We start from the raw sequence: 17,676 nt of genomic DNA, 5'->3' as shown, positions 1-17,676 counted from the left end.
GCCTGGAAACATAAAAGCAGCAAAAGTCTGTTATACACATTCATTAGGACGCCAGTTCTGATATCATAGATCTGCTCCGAAAACCCCAAAACAACATGTTTAAACTCAGGATTGAGGTAACAATAAAGCCGAAGAAGCTAAAGCGGCGTTCAAAGACTTTTCAGCTCAACCAATCGGCACTTTTATATCTCCTTGTCATGCAATGGGAATCCTCTGCTTATAATTCTCACCCGGCTCAATACATCATGCTGATAGACGGCACAGCTTGCACACGAGCACAACAAGCGCCCGCTAAAAGTGTTTTTATATCCTCGTCAGCTTTTTTTGCCATTTGTGATCCATTATGGAGACGTCCCTTCACTTCCTGTTTGAAAACCACAACAGGAAGTGAGAGGAAACCCTTCTAAAAAGAGAGAATAATCTCCTGTGGTCACCAGAACTGGTGTCCCCACTGGAAGATATCTCATCTATTCCTGTTCTGATGACAACCCAAAATGTGGAAATTTTCTTTAACGGATAGCAAGCACCAGGAGGAATAGAGAGGGTGAATCTCCCTTTACTTCCTGTCTGACAGCCACAACAGGAAGTGAGAGGAAAACCTTCTAAAAGACAAAATTACCAGAACCAGTGTCCCCGCTGGGAGATATCTCATCTATTCCTGTTCTGATGACAACACAAAATGTGGAATTTTCTTTCATTGCTAACATTCACCAGGACACAGAGAATGGTGAATCTCCCCAACGGGGACACACACAGCAATAAAAACCTGACTGGTGATCTAATCCCTCTCAGCTCTGGCTTCAGTTGCCCTTTAAATCATGAAATCTGCATGGCTTTTTTTGGCTCTTAACACACGGGGAAAGGAGAGGAGTGACTACATGCAGGAACTGATATACAAATTTCTCCACGTGGTCCCGGTGTTCTATCTAAAGCTCCAACTCATCGAGATCTCCAATTACCTCACTTCCAGTGGCGTAACAATCGCCATAGCGACCCAGGCGGCCGCTATGGGGCCCGGGCACAGGGGGGGCCCGGCCAGGGCATCCCTCTGATGCGGTGTGGGCTGCCTGGGTCGCTATGGCGTCTCCGGGTGCTGGCTGTCACTGACATAGCTCAGCAGCAGCTGTGAGGGAGAACGTTCCCCCTCACAGCCGCTGTGTCAGTGACAGCCTGCAGATGCGGCAGAAGAGGCCGGTTACACCGGCGTTTGCAGTAAAGGAGGCGGGGCCCGCCTAACAGCAACCCCGCCTCCTCTCACATCACTGGCCAGCGATCTAAGAGCAGGGGGGGCCAGTGATGTAAGAGGAGGCGGGGCCCGTCGATAGAAAGAGGTGAAGCCCGGGGACGGAAGAGGAGGCGGGGGCCCGGCGACCACGGAGGCGGACAGCGCTGACAGGTAAGAGGCGTGCAGCCCAACTGAGACCTTGCAGAGCCCACCATAGAGAGTCTATGGTGGGCTCTGCAAGTGACATAACTAGCAATCACGGGGCCCCATACAAAATGTTGCTATGGGGCCCTGTGATTTCTAGTTACGCCCCTGCTCACTTTTGGCGTTCAGAAAGACGAGCTCTGTACAGCTGCGGCGCGCAGAGCGTTTTCAGAAAGATCGTCGAGTTTGCCACCTGCCGAATATTGCTAAAATGCAGCCGTACAGAAGCTCCGCCAGTCTTTGTGTTTTGCGGTGTAACGCCGTCTGGTCGAAATCTCCAACTTGCAAGTCCCCGGCAGTGAGGTAGTTGGAGATTCCGACGAGTTGGAGCTTTCGATAGAACACTGGCACTAAGAGGCAACAAGGTTCCTCTTCCGTTATAAGTGATGTGAAGTTCTTCTACATTAAGATATTCGGCCATTTTGGATACAATGGTGCTTAGTAGTTTCTATCTGTTCGCAATATCGCTTTGTGCAAACACTGACCGCCATCGCGTAATGCTGCCAACGCACACACCGGGGTCCATTGAGAAATGTTCGATACGCGCAGCATGGTAGACTAGACAGAGCCCTTTAATTCTACCTGTTTGGAAGGATATTGAAGGCGATGATGAGAGTATATAACACCTCCGTGTAAAATCTACGTCTGCGCTCTCAGGAGATCCTCACACATACAATTCCTAGTGAACGTCTGGGCAAAACAATGAAGACGTTCTGTACATCTCTGCAATACATGCACATGCGTCTGCCAAAATTCCAGCAAGCTCCTGACATCCTGTAGTTGGCTGACAACGCTGCTTCTGCTGCACCGAAATCCCCCAATCGGTGTTGTCAGCCCCGGCTAGATCTCTGTGGACTACAGAACATCCCCCCTTATTTGAGACATGTAGTTTGCTTCTTCAGAATGGATATTCGTATGCACTTCGTTAAATTCGGATCCACCTGAATTCTAACGAGTCCCAGTGCCAACAAATCCAAATGCTCGTTTAATGAAAATTCGGAGCCGTCCCAAATGAAACTAATTCGGACATGTGACTGTTTTCTGACCAAATCAGATGGGTTTTTTGGGCTGTTGGGGGGTTGCATCACAGGCACGGTCATGTGACTGTTCTTCGGACGGATCCAAAATCCAAATAACGTATAAAATAAAATTTCCGATCCAAAATCCAAAATAGATTGAAATCCGGAACGACATTTATTTTTTTGCGGTGTTACGCGTCTATCATATTTTATGGAGATGAGACTTGTGGGATTTCGGTGTGGAGGAAGCAGCGTTGTCAGCCCACTACAGGAAGTTCGGATTTCTAGTAGATCCACATTTTTTCCCCCGGTATTTGCAGTTTCTAAAAAGGAATGAAACGAATATCATGCGTGTGGGGTTTACAGAAGTACGGAAGCTGCCGCTGATGATTTGCCAGAACTGACCATTTTGTTTCTACATTTGCGTTAGTTGACATTTACATTGTTACTGGTGTAGAGAGCAGAAGGCGAGTACAGAACTGGTCTTACTGGTCCCTAGCGTCATCTCTTCCATATACCGACCCAGCTCCCCACAACCACCAACCAGACGTGTGCTTTCATTGTGCAGGAGGTTCGGAAATAAAAGGAGAGTCTGTTGATCTGGGAAATGGTTTACTTTGAATGCAAGAGGTGTCGGAGGCAACAGAGCGGGAAAATCCTTGCGGGTAAATCGCTTGTTTTTGTCCCCTTGGCCGTATCTTTAAAGCAGAACTAGACCCACCAATTTAATGTCTCCCAAAACAGTTACTTTCAGGGCACGCCAACTGTCAAGGATGCTTATTTCAGCTCTCAACCGAACTTTCAGGCTCTCATAGCCGATCACATGTGCAGCACCAAGGCCGGTGTCATAGCCGATCACATGTGCAGCACCAAGGCCGGTGTCATAGCCGATCACATGTGCAGCACCAAGGCCGGTGTCATAGCTGATCACATGTGCAGCACCAAGGCCGGTGTCATAGCTGATCCCATGTGCAGCACCAGGGCTGCACATGGGATCTATGTGGACTACAGAACATCCCTCACCCTGACCATACCCTTCCTCTGTGACCTCCTCACTCAGATCATACCCTTCCTCTGTGACCTCCTCACCCTGATCATACGCTTCTTCTGGGAAATGGTTTACTTTGAATGCAAGAGGTGTCGGAGGCAACAGAGCGGGAAAATCCTTGCGGGTAAATCGCTTGTTTTTGTCCCCTTGGCCGTATCTTTAAAGCAGAACTAGACCCACCAATTTAATGTCTCCCAAAACAGTTACTTTCAGGGCACGCCAACTGTCAAGGATGCTTATTTCAGCTCTCAACCGAACTTTCAGGCTCTCATAGCCGATCACATGTGCAGCACCAAGGCCGGTGTCATAGCCGATCACATGTGCAGCACCAAGGCCGGTGTCATAGCCGATCACATGTGCAGCACCAAGGCCGGTGTCATAGCTGATCACATGTGCAGCACCAAGGCCGGTGTCATAGCTGATCACATGTGCAGCACCAAGGCCGGTGTCATAGCTGATCCCATGTGCAGCACCAGGGCTGCACATGGGATCTATGTGGACTACAGAACATCCCTCACCCTGACCATACCCTTCCTCTGTGACCTCCTCACTCAGATCATACCCTTCCTCTGTGACCTCCTCACCCTGATCATACGCTTCCTTTCTGACCTCCTCACCCTGATCATACCCTTCCTCTGTGACCTCCTCACCCAGATCATACCCTTCCTCTGTGACCTCCTCACCCAGATCATACCCTTCCTCTGTGACCTCCTCACTCAGATCATACCCTTCCTCTGTGACCTCCTCACCCAGATCATACCCTTCCTCTGTGACCTCCTCACCCAGATAATACCCTTCCTCTGTGACCTCCTCACTCAGATCATACCCTTCCTCTGTGACCCCCTCACTCAGATCATACCCTTCCTCTGTGACCCCCTCACCCTGATCATACCCTTCCTCTGTGACCTCCTCACCCAGATCATACCCTTCCTCTGTGACCTCCTCACTCAGATCATACCCTTCCTCTGTGACCTCCTCACCCAGATCATACCCTTCCTCTGTGACCTCCTCACCCTGATCATACCCTTCCTCTGTGACCTCCTCATCATTCACCTGAATCATGCCCGTTTCAGACACTAGGGGGAGCAGTGATGTTTCTCTGTCATGTGACTGTGCTTGGCCTATCGATTGGCTGCTAGACCTGAGCATGGTCACATGGAAGATCACCGGCTTTGACGGTGGAGGAAAGCTAGCCTCATATCAGCGGGTTGGAGGGCCTATTTCAAACAACGGGCTGAATGGTAAAGGTGACCGTCTCCTTAAGAAGCAATACAACAAAAAAAGTCACTTTTCCATAATATTCATATTCTAACATCTAACCTATACAGCCGTCATGAAATGCAGACGCCATGCTCCGGTCACACAAGGACACGGTTTTAGGTTTTCCATTCCTTATAATGCCATCACTGGCCCGTCTCCGGCTCTATTCACCAGGCTATAGGACTCGGTATCTGCTACTGTGCACCGTCATTATAGCACGTGTGTGCGTACGGCTTAGGTCAATTCGGCTTTTATTTCATTCAATATTTTATTAAATAAGAAAAGGAACAATAATGAAATAATAAAGAAATAATGGCCATTGTATGATCCCAGCACACGTGCGCAAAATGTGATTGGATGCAGCAAGAAGTCTCCTTCCATTCCAAACAAACAATAGGTAACAATGGCATCCACTGCAATACTTCGCCTGTGTTGGGATCACTTCACACCCCCAAAAAAAAGTTTTCTATCAGATTGTTTTTTAGTGTCTGAGAACCAGAGACCTGTGGACTTTACCATCTTTAGCAAATAGTGTTTATTTTTTTTTAGGCCCCATTCTTACATCTGGCTTCACACCCATGTAATACTGCAATACAGGAAGTACAATGCCCGCTTACTTAGAGTGGTCCGTCGACACACAACCGCAGCCCGCAGAGCTCCATGACACACACTGTGCTGCATTAATAAAGTATTGCAGTAACCCACAGAAACCAATCACAGCTCACCTTGCATTGCTCTTAGTTAGTGTTCCCATGCCAAAGAAAAAATATATATCTAGATTTCAGTATACCACTCCTTAGTGTGTTGGCTGCATTAGTTTTCTTCCCTTTATTTTCTCCTGGTGATCCTGGAAGTAACGCACTTCCTCTGTGTCCACCCTATGAATCTCTGTGACCATTCGTTCTGGCAAAAACAAACGTTTCTTTTCAGGGTGAATATAAAGTAATGTAATACAGCATGATGGTCAATAGATGGAGCTGGGGAGGATATGTATTTCTTATGCTCCCCAGCTCTATTTAGTGGCCATAATGTATTACATTCGACCTGATAAGAAAATATACAGAGAACATTTGTTTTTGCCACTCTTTGCACAGAATGGATCATACATGCTGCCACTGCTGATCTCTGCTTTTGGGATCGCTAGTTGCCAGGCTATCAGTGCTTTTTGGCTTCAATACTGTGAGTAGCAGACCTGGAACTAATATAGCGATAAGGGGGTTTGGACGCTTTTCTGACTCCGCTACAGCATACATTCTGGTCTGTTCTAAAGAAACAAACAAAAGTACTAGGTTTGGACATAGCCAAGCATTCAGCATTTTCAGAAGTAGATCAGCACTGGAAGCCCGTGTAGTACTGCCCCCGTGACAAATTAGAATTAAAGAACTCTAATGTAACAAAAAAGCGGGATGCTGTTTTAAAGTGAGGAGCCACCATCCACCAGACAAATACGACCTCTCCATCCATGCCACTAAGCCCACTAGGACAGCAGGATACCAAACACCATCCCTAGCCGTGTGTGTGCCCACTCGGAGAGAAGGCTATCAAATACTATCCGTAGCCGTGCGTGTATGCCCACTGAGAGAAAGGGTATTGAACACCCTCCGTAGCCATGCGTGTGCCCATTGGGAGAGCAGGGTATCCAACACCCTCCCTAGCCTAGCGTGTCCCCCAGCGCGAGAGAAGGAAATCGAACAACCTCCGTAGCCGTGCGTGTCCCCCAGCGCGAGAGAAGGAAATCGAACAACCTCCGTAGCCGTGCGTGTGCCCACTGGGAGCGCAGGATATTGAACACCCTCCGTAGCCGCGCGTGTCCCCCAGCACGAGAGAAGGATATCGAACACCCTCCATAGCCATGCATGCGCCCACTGGGAGAGCAGGGTATCGAACACCCTCCATAGCCATGCATGCGCCCACTGGGAGAGCAGGGTATCGAACACCCTCCATAGCCATGCATGCGCCCACTGGGAGAGCAGGATATCGAACACCCTCCGTAGCCGTGCGTGTCCCCCAGGACGAGAGAAGGCAATCGAACAACCTCCATAGCCGTGCGTGTGCCCACTGGGAGAGCAGGGTATCGAACACCATCCGTAGCCATGCATGTCCCCCCACTGGGAGAGAAAGATATTGAACACCCTCCATAGCCATGCATGCCCCCCCACTGAGAGAGCAGGATATCGAACACCCTCCATAGCCATGCGTGCCCCCCCCACTGAGAGAGCAGGATATCGAACACCCTCCATAGCCATGCGTGTGCCCACTGAGAGAGCAGGATATCGAACACCCTTCCAAGCCATGTGCATATACACACTAGAGGAAAAGAACATCAAGCATTCCCCCAAGCCATGCAACTGTGCCCACCCTTACATTAAACTAACAGCACACTATGAAACCCTCCCATATCATCACTACAGGAGTCGGGGATAGACCTGATCAGATATGACAAGACTAAGGGAAAAGAATAACCACATACAGAAGAGTCCAAGTTAATTTTTAACAGAAATAGGATTGTTGCACACCCCTGCTAAAAGCGATTAGCAAAGACAAGCCAAAAGTCTGGCAGGAACCACGAAAGTGTTTCCACATACCTTCAATAATAAGGGGATCTTCACACAGAGGTTTGCTACGTCGCTCAAACAAACTAAAGTGAGATTTTATTAAGCAGTGCTTCTTGTGACAGGTGCTCTTTAAGTGCATCAAGCTGTTTATGGGTGTGTTGCAATTAGTACCAAGGTCTGTTTATAACAATGATTGGGTGCGTGTTATCTGGGCAGCCTAAAGCTGGCCATACACCTTACAACCATCACACGACTTTCGTTGTGCGATGGTTGTAAGGTCATTAAAAGCTCGTACGATCTGCACATCTTGGACAGGCAGATCGTACTTGCGATCATCGCAAATGCCCTCCCTGCAATCCTGAGCGGGCAGTGCGCGCTTGCGCACACAGGCCCGTCCGGCATTTGTCTTCCGAGCACGCCACTAACCCGCTGAAGATCTTACGATTTTCGGCAGGTTTTCCAGTGTGCTCGGAAGACAAAAAACGTGCGACCGTACAGTAGAAACGGTCGCACGCCTTCCATACACCTGCCGATTATCGTATGAACGCGGGATCACCCGCGATTATGGTACGATAATCGGCAGGTGTATGGGCACCTTAATACTTCATGTCAAGAGACCTTTAGTTTAACATGATTCCCTCTGCAGAGTACCCCTCCCAAGCTTCCTTCTGACTCTATATCATCCAGCAGAGGCGCTTATCTAGCAACAAGACCCAAAGCTACTCTCTAGAAACAATAGAATCCTTTGCAAAACGGCACAGCAGAGACGTGTATCCCAGACAATAGAAGTAAAACATCTGAATAGCTGGATCTGCAGATTACAGACAAATGGAGACACACATTGCACAGCTTGCAGGAGGGGACGCACAAAGTCACCTGAAAGCACCTTTCGGCAATCTTGTAACTCACTCAGGCTTATACATTAAGGCCAAAGACAAACTGCAATTGTCCAAAGCAAACCAATAAGAATTCAGCTTCCATCAAACTGAAACCTGACTAGTTGCTAGGGGGTCACTCCGCCTTCAACGTCATTACACCACTTTCTTAAAGCTGGACTCCAAACACCAATATACACTGAATAAATACATATAAGGGCGCAGTTTAACATGCCAAAAAAGTTGTATTTCCTTCCATCCAGCCCTGACATCGACAGAGCTCGTCCCCACAACACAGTCCAGTCTGGCATGACAGGAGACTGAATATTTTGTTCCCCCCCATTTCAGTAATACTTCCAGGTCTTATCCCTCCCCCCAGCACGTGACTGGATGGTGAAAGGAGAAGCAGAAGAATGATGAGCTCACCTCTCTGCTTTCTTCTCCTATCCGCATGCTACTCAGCACGCCTGATTGGCTCCTTTAGCTGCTTCTCCCTCCGCAGCACAGAGAATGACACCATTTCGGGTATTTGCATTATAAAAAAAAACCCAAATGATATTGTAATGAAAACAGAACTGCAATAAATTGTATATTTTATACCCGGCTGGAGTTCAGCTTGAAATAAGCCTGAGTGTGAGTGCGTGTATGGCCGCGTATGCATTATTAGCAAGCGAAAGACACCACAAAACGGGTAAAAGAAACTTTCGTTTCAGAATAAGTCTTCTACATGTGCTCTTTGGATCACTTGATTTTCTTAAAAAGTAAACAAACACTTTTGTCTCGCATTAGAAAATACTTCTCAAAATGTTTTTAAACCCACCGGAGATGGAAGCTGAAAAAGCCATTGCGAGCGTCAGAACAGGAAACATAATAAAACATAAAAGAGGATATACTGTTTTTAAACAGTCAATACCAAGCTGTGGAACAGAGGAGGAGGTGCAAAATAAAACCGCAAAATACAACATAAAGAACAAAAATAAAAGATTCAAGGTGCCTGCTGATAATATGCTACAAGACAAATTAAACGTCTGCTGTAAATGAGGCCGAGGCCAGCTACGAGGAAAGGAAAATATAGAGCAAAGCGTAGAATGACGTCAGTTGGAATTAAACCCAAGGAAGGTGGTGTAGTTTTAGGCACGGAGATCACGTTGAGAGGTTATTGTATCAAAGGGCTGATTTTTTGTAGAGAAAGTCGGGTTTATTGGGAGACCTTCTTTCCCTGCCTACGGTGTCATCCCGCTCTAGGTCCATGTTCCTCTGTGTCGAGTGATCCAGGTGGTCACTGTCTGTAATCCTCCTGAATGATCGCTCCTCCTGCCGGTCGGAACCGTAGGCAGAGTGAGGGGGTCTGCTAGCGGTGAGCCCATATGTCAGGTCGGACTCCATTTTCGTTCGGCCCCGGCCGTGGTGAGAGCTGGTACCCTCTTGCGCGGCCAGCGCCAGATCCAGTCTCTGTGGCGGCTGTTCTAAGACATCGAGGTGTAAGGGTTCATTCTTTTGCCTGTGGGGGTGACTGTCTTGCGAGAACAGGTAATCCCTCCTTGGATCGTCTTGCTTTTTTGGGGAGATCTGGTTGGGATGGTAAGCGGATTTTAATCCGCTCGGCGGAGGTTTGCTGTGACTGTACAGATCGGGACCAAAATAAATGCCCTGCGAAGTCAAAGGGGAGCGCCTGCTCGGCACGGGTGTAGACGGTCGGCACGCGGAATTGGAGAAGTTGTAGAATTCCGGATATTCCGGCTGGCTGTCGCGGGAATCAATTTTTGGCTCCATGGTTTGCTTTTTCCGGGAACTGTGCATATGTCTGCTTGGGACGTATGTGTGGTGCTGGGCGGGGACCGGCATCATGTCCGACACCTGCTGGCTTAGCTGGCTATCGATGGTCAATTCTGGCAGCCTCCTGTCTTTCAGCGACATGCTGGAAACGCCCATCGCGATGTCCGGCATAAACTCATTCAGAACTGGCTCGCCACACTAGTGAACACAAAAAGAAAACCATAGCATTAAACTGGATCCAAACTTAAACCGGTCATAGTGCATGCTGCATTAAAAAGTGCTCTATATAAATTTGGTGTGCAGGGAAAAGGTAAAGAGTAGGGATGCACAGATACTGATACTAGTATTGGTATAGGTGCCGATACCGAGTGTTTGGGCGAGTACTTGTACTCGCCCAAATGCTCTGATACCTTCCCCAATAGCGGAACTTCCAATCAGAGGAAAATTTCCTCTGACCAGCAGTGCCATATGGGATCATGGAGCCAGCTTTCTCTAAACAATTACTTTTAGAAAACAAATGATAAATTGACCACCCAAAAAATGGCATATCTAAATATCTGGTACAAGATGTAAAACATTGCATCTCATTGCTGCAAACATGATAGCAGATTTGTAAAAGTAATGTGTGATGTCCCCCAAAAGGGGACCCCATTTTCCCAACAAGCAGACATGGGGTATCCCTCACGGTGATGGCCATACCTTTGTAAGGAGAAACAAAAATGCCAGTTACAGTAACACTTACCGCTTGCTGCTCTGCTGCTAGGGCAGCTGCTGCAGCTGCTGCTACGGTCTGCCTGCCAAGGCCAGTGTTAGTGCAATCAGGGGGGATGGTTTTGACGCCAGGCAGGTAAGAGGGTGGGGTTGCTTTAGGGACAGTACGGGAATGGAACAATGAATGGTTGCAGGGGTAGGAGAAGGAGCGGGAGGGATGCTGGCTGGGCACCCTCTGCTTCCAGCCCACTTTTAACTGGTTGTGTATTGGCGTGGCGGGCGGGTGGTAAGGAGGTGGTGGTGGAGGTAACGGAGGATGGAAGGCCACGTAAGAGTCTATGTCCGTAAACATGGTTTCCGCGGCAGGGGTGCTGTTAATCCTGCATCTCCCGGACTGGCGCACCGTCAGAAGAGGACTCTCATCTCCAAACCGCTCGTCTGGGAAGAACTTGTGAGGATTCTGCAAAACAAAAAAGAAAAGCATCGCTTAATTTGTGTCCATGTAATATTAACTGAGGGAATTGCTAAAATATACAATACTTTTATTCACAGCTTGGCATCTAATTCTGGATTACAAATGCTATTCCAATTCATCCCAAAGGTGTTCGGTAGGGTTCAGGTCAGGGTTCTGTGCAGTACATCCACTCCAAACTGATAAAACCATGTCTTTATGGAGCTGGAACAGAAAGGGCCTTCACCCAACGGTTGCCACAAGTTTGGAAGTGCACAATGCTCTGCCCTTAACTGGAAGCACCTGAAATTAATCATTTGAAGGGGTGTCCACATACTTTTGGTCATATAGGTAGGTGTGATGGTCAGGTGTCCACATTCTTATGGCTATGCAGTGTATATACTTGGTATTTTGCTGGGCTTTGCTTTTTGCATAGTAACCCAGCACGGTGAGTGTTTTTCTGCTCCTATAATTGCCATTGTTTCTCTCTTGGTTTCCTGCACCACTCTTCTCTGCCTTATCGGAAACTCGCTAGGTCATCAGTATGAAGCTTTCACGTTTATGCAGAACTCTGAAGATTTGCTGACCTAAGGCTGGACTGTCTTCTGACTGCCTTCCAATGTACGAGTGCATCATTGCTTGATATACAGGTGAAACTCGAATAATTAGAATATCGTGCAAAAGTAATTGCAGTAAGTGCTGAAAAAGGGTCCCAAACCAAGTACTGAGTACATATGCATGCTTGTACTTTTCAGAGGTCCGATATTGTTCTATGTACAATCCTTGTTTTATTGATTGCATGTAATAATCTACTTTTTTGAGGTTGTGGATTTGGGGTTCTTGGGGTTTTCATGAGCTGTAAGCCATAATCATCACAATGATGACAAACCACGGCTTGAATTATGTTGCTTTGCATGTAATGAGTCTCTCTCATATATTAGTTTCACCTTTTAAGTTGCATTAGTGAAATAAATGAACTTTGCACAATATTCTAATTATTCGAGTTTCACCTGTACAAGCTCCTTCATGTCTCCCCACTCCAACCTCTGCACAACATATTATTAGTGAGCCTTTCTATAGAAACATAGAAGAGTGACAGCAAAAAAAATACCAAGTTGTCCATCACGTCTGCCCCTTTCTGATTTGTTTTACCTTTTGGACTGACAATAGATCAATGTTTGTCCCCAGCATGTTAAAATGTACTTACTGTTGACTGGCTCGCTACCTCTGCTGATGTCTGTTCCAAACTTCAGCTACTCTTTCTGTAAAATACTTTCTAAGATTAGTTTTCATCTTCCTCCTGTTAGTTTGAGGTCATGTCCTCATGTAGTTGATCTTAGTTTCATGTAGAAAGTCCTGCCCTCTTGAACCATACTCACACCCATCATATGTTTAAAGGTTTCCATCATGTCCCTCTCCTCTGATGTCCCTTCTTTCCAAAAGACTGTACATAGTAAGTTCTTGCAGTCTCTCCTGATAGGTTTCATAGGTCTAAGGAATAAAACCTGTCTCTGGACTTATGTCTTATCACTAACTTTTTGTAAGTGAGGTCTCCAGAACTAGGCAAGTATTCTAAATGAGGTCTGACTCAAGATCTATATAGAGGAATCAGGACCTCCTTCCTCCTGCTGGAGATCCCTCTAGTGATAACTAAAGATCTATATAGAGGAATCAGGACCTCCTTCCTCCTGCTGGGGATCCCTCTAGTGATAACTAAAGATCTATATAGAGGAATCAGGACCTCCTTCCTCCTAATAAAGATCTATAAAGAGGAAATCAGGACCTCCTTCCTCCTGCTGGTGATACCCCTGGTGATAATAAAGATCTATATAGAGGAATCAGGACCTCCTTCCTCCTGCTGGAGATCCCTCTAGTGATAACTAAAGATCTATATAGAGGAATCAGGACCTCCTTCCTCCTGCTGGAGATCCCTCTAGTGATAACTAAAGATCTATATAGAGGAATCAGGACCTCCTTCCTCCTGCTGGAGATCCCTCTAGTGATAACTAAAGATCTATATAGAGGAATCAGGACCTCCTTCCTCCTGCTGGGGATCCCTCTAGTGATAATAAAGATCTAGAAAGAAAAATCAGGACCTCCTTCCCCCTGCTGGGGATCCCTCTAGTGATAATAAAGATATATATAGAGAAATCAGGACCTCCTTCCTCCTGCTGGGGATCCCTCTAGTGATAATAAAGATCTATATAGAGGAATCAGGACCTCCTTCCTCCTGCTGGGGATCCCTCTAGTGATAATAAAGATCTATATAGAGGAATCAGGACCTCCTTCCTCCTGCTGGGATCCCTCTAGTGATATAAAGATTTATATAGAGAAATCAGGACCTCCTTCCTCCTGCTGGGGATCCCTCTAGTGATAATAAAGATCTATATAGAGGAATCAGGACCTCCTTCCTCCTGCTGGGATCCCTCTAGTGATATAAAGATCTATATATAGGAATCAGGACCTCCTTCCTCCTGCTGTGGATCCCTCCAGTGATAAGATCTACAGTATATAGAGGAATCAGGACCTCCTTCCTCCTGTTGGAGATCCCTCTAGTGATGAACCCCAGAATGTTAAACGCTTTCCCCACTACAAGGGCAAACTAATTGATCTTTTCACAGTCATCTGAAACATGCACCCCAAAATCTTTTCTCCTCTGTAGTTCTGGCCAACTTGGTCCAATTATTGGAGAATGCAAAAAGCCCCAACTCCAGAAAAAAAATTCATCAGATTACCTGTAACAGCTCTGCAGCGGAATCAGATAGACCGAATTCCCTCAAAACCCGGATCTGAATCTCATAACTGACAGTAGCACCTTCTCCACAGTTTAAGGCGTACGCGCGCTGAACTTGCTCCATGTGTCGAAGCTCCTGCAGGCGTCTGATCATCTCTCTCACAATTCCAAGTGGGGGAACTAATGAGGAAAACACAGCAGATGTGGTCAAACATCCTATTCAGCAATACCTTTAGATTAACTGTAAACACAACCCAGTTAGGTTACATTCAGGATAAAGCAGAACTGTTTCAAAAAGGATCTTCTGGCAAGTCACACAATGTTTTCTAGTCCAATGAAAAGAATAAATATTGGAAATATAATTACTTCCAACATTTATATAATAATAATAATAAGTATTGGAAATCTTCTAATAGGGACACCTGTTTGAGTGACAAATACTGAAGATGGGATTTCCCTCACTTTGGAAACATTTTCTCTCACTTCCTGTAGTGACTACCGGACAGGAAATGAGGGGAAATTGGACACAGAACAACAGAAAAACAAAAAACCTGATGGGTTTTAACCCTCCCCTACTGTGGCATCAGCCCTCATCTCTGCAATTGTAGGCCGGTGTGATGACACATCCCCAGGGGGAGGGTACATGACAGCCTGAGCTCACAGGAAGTGAGCTTAAGGATGCTGGCTGTCATTCAAAAGCAGAAGCAAAATATAAAGTGGTGTTTATATTTTGGTACCACGCAGGGCCACAGCTGTATTTGCACTTTAATCAGTGTCAAGAAAATGTGTGCGTCAAAAAATACAGCACCTAATTGATAATGCCAAAAAAAACACAAAAAAAACAGAGCCCTCCATGTGTTACTCCAGCCTGATGCAGGACAAGCGAACCTTTGATAGGACATAAAATACAAATTTCAAACAGGCAAAACTATGTGCTATGTGCTCTTCACATTAGTCACTGATGTACTATGACTGGAATTCCTAAAGCTGAATATGCAAAATTTGTCTACATACAAAAGATGTGTATATCCTCGCATGACTCCTGGCGAGCTTGGTCTATTTCTTCCAGATCTGTGCAGTAATCCAGTATGAGACTTGGAGCTTCCTGTAATAAAGACCAGTCACTGCTGCTCTCTTTCCTTGTGCAGGGTGACTGGTCTTGTCTCCGCCCCCTTCTGTAATAAAGACCGCTCACTGCTGCTCTCTCTCCTTGTGCAGGGTGACTGGTCTTGTCTCCGCCCCCTTCTGTAATAAAGACCGCTCACTGCTGCTCTCTCTCCTTGTGCAGGGTGACTGGTCTTGTCTCCGCCCCCTTCTGTAATAAAGACCGGTCACAGCTGCTCGCTATCTTTGTTCAGGGCGACTGGTCTCGTCTCTGCCCCCTCCCGTAGTTTCCGGTAGTGGCTATGTGCAGCACAGTGATGATGTCACTGCTACTATTACAAGGTAATATGCAGATTTGTAAAGGTGTTTGGTGCATACAAAGTGGATTTATATCCTTTGTGGCTGTTAAAATATTTAAATGCAAACATTTGTGTCTGGAGTTCAGTTTTAAACCAAACCTCTGCACAGAAAGTAGAGACAGAAAAAGATTGTTGTTCAATTCTACCTGGTATTTCATTGGCTACTACAGTAGGAGGGTTTGTCTGGCTACTGTTCATTTGCTGGTAGTTGATCAAGTGACAGCACTGCGGCACGGCGTTGTTTACCATGTACAGTGTGTCAGGAACGTTAGACATTCGAACCATTCTTAGCCGAACCAAATCTGTCTGCTCCACCATCATCTCATCCAGCACAGACTGAAAAACAAAAATGCAATGTTATTTTAGCAAATAAAGTGCAATTGTTTGGTGTCAGATCTGTATATTGTTCCTTCTAATCGCAACAGCCATACAACAAACTATTGTGGAAATAAACATCAATTGCAGATCTAAAGCTGGTCATACACCTAGGAGATTATCTGCAGACTTTCTAGGGTCAGATGGAAAAAGTGCAACAGATTCCTCCCATCTACGCTATATGCTATACATATTTGGGGCCCACCAGTCTAAAACAACTTGGAGACCCATATTACTCCCATTTACCTCGAAACATCTTGAACGGCTGGTCTACAACCGCCTGAGCAGCCACCTTACAGTTAACAATCTCCTTGACCTGTTCCAATCTGGCTTTTGTCCGCAACACTCCACAGAAACTGCCCTTCTAAAACTTACTAACGATCTACTAATTGCTAAAACCAATGACCACTACTCTGTACTCCTACTTTTAGACCTTTCTGCTGCCTTTGACACAGTTGACCTCCCGCTTCTCATTAATAAACGTCATTCCCTTGGCCTCCAAAACTAGGCTTTCTCATGGTTCATCTCCCACCTATCTCAGCGCATCATCAGGGTCACCTACAATTCTTCCTCCTCCTCTCCTCTTCCCGTGGGGTCCCCCAAGGGTCTGTCCTTGGGCCCCTTCTATTCTCTATCTACACTTCTTCCCTGGGTCAATTGATAGCCCCCTATGGCTTCCAATACCATCTTTATGCCGATGACACCCAAATCTATCTCTCCACTTCTCAGCTCACCTCTTCTGTCTCTTCACGTATCTCCAATCTACTCAGTGACATCTCAGCATGGATGTCGCACCACTACCTCAAACTCAATCTGTCAAAAATTGAGCTTATAATTTTTCCTCCTCTCCGTGTTTCCTCCCCCAACTTCCGCATCACTATCAACAACTCTACGATCAACCCCTCCCATCAAGCCAGGGTACTCGGTGTTATCCTTGACTCTGAGCTCTCCTTTCAGCCCCACATCCAATCACTATCCAAATCTTGCCGACTCAACCTCCGTAACATTTCCAAAATACGCCCCGCTTTAACAAACGACACCACAAAGTTCTAATTCACTCCCATGTAATCTCTCGTCTCGACTACTGTAACTCCCTCCTTGTTGGCCGACCACTAAGCAGGCTACCCCCCCTTCAGTCGATCATGAATGCTGCTGCCAGACTCATCCACCTTATCAACCACTCAGTGTCTGCATCCCACCTCTGCCAATCCCTCCACTGGCCCCCACTTGCCCAACGAATAAAATTCAAAATACTAACAACATACAAAGCCATCTACAACTCCGCCCCGACCTACATCACTGACCTCATCTCAAAATATCACCCAAACCGTCCTCTCAAGACCTCCTGCTCTCTCATTACCTCCTCCCATGCTCGCCTCCGGGACTTCTCCAGAGTGTCCCCCATCCTCTGGAACTCCTTACCCCAATCTGTCCGCCTGTCTCCTACGCTACCTTTAGGCGATTAAAAACCCATCTCTTCAGGGAAGCCGACCTCATCTCAGCATAACTGCCTTATACTTCCTCCAATAACTCAATCCAAACATTTATTACCTTTTGTATCACTTGTCCCTCCTACTAGATTGTAAGCTCTCACGAGCAGGGCCCTGCCAACCCTATTGTTATGAAACTGTATTGCAACTGTACTGTCTCCACTATTTTGTAATGAGTTGAGCAAATTGTTGGCGCTATAAAAAACTTGTATAATAATAATAATACTGTGTGGGTAGAGGAATCTCCCGCTAGGCCAAGCTTCGCTGGCTCTGAAAATACCTGACCAATGCCTGCATCCAATCAGATTGTTCAGGTATTTTGAGAACCAGCAGGGCCGACTATCAAGATACTGAAGCTTGGCCCAGCGGGAGATTCCTCCATACACACAGTTTAGCGTAGATGGAGGAGTCTGTTGCACTTTTTTTATCTGACCATAGAAAATCTGCAGATCATCTATAGATGTATGGCCAGCTTTATACAGTAATATAA

At 46.5% G+C, this 17,676-nt stretch overlaps 2 protein-coding genes across 2 annotated transcripts in view; one reads left to right on the top strand and one right to left on the bottom strand.

Annotated features, from left to right (window-relative positions):
• LOC108789401 overlaps positions 1 to 2,209 on the top strand; it is a 17,259-nt gene extending 15,050 nt beyond the window's left edge. The window contains exon 5 of the mRNA XM_018559399.1: positions 2,087 to 2,209. Within this exon, the coding sequence (XP_018414901.1) occupies positions 2,087 to 2,209 (123 nt within the window). The remainder of the gene's footprint in view (positions 1 to 2,086) is intronic.
• The window catches only part of BTBD7 (BTB domain containing 7), a 35,541-nt gene that overhangs the window by 976 nt on the left and 16,889 nt on the right, over positions 1 to 17,676 (bottom strand). Inside the window, exons 7-10 of the mRNA XM_018559411.1 lie at positions 15,468 to 15,657; positions 13,860 to 14,038; positions 10,705 to 11,133; positions 9,204 to 10,160 (exon numbers count right to left, since the gene is read on the bottom strand). Of these exons, the coding sequence (XP_018414913.1) occupies positions 9,351 to 10,160; positions 10,705 to 11,133; positions 13,860 to 14,038; positions 15,468 to 15,657 (1,608 nt within the window). The 3' untranslated portion in view covers positions 9,204 to 9,350. The remainder of the gene's footprint in view (positions 1 to 9,203; positions 10,161 to 10,704; positions 11,134 to 13,859; positions 14,039 to 15,467; positions 15,658 to 17,676) is intronic.

This window comes from Nanorana parkeri, unplaced genomic scaffold (genome assembly GCF_000935625.1).
Source record: "Nanorana parkeri isolate BGI_ZX_2015 unplaced genomic scaffold, ASM93562v1 scaffold392, whole genome shotgun sequence".
NCBI lineage: Eukaryota > Metazoa > Chordata > Amphibia > Anura > Dicroglossidae > Nanorana > Nanorana parkeri.
This window is presented reverse-complemented; position numbering and strand designations above follow the sequence as displayed.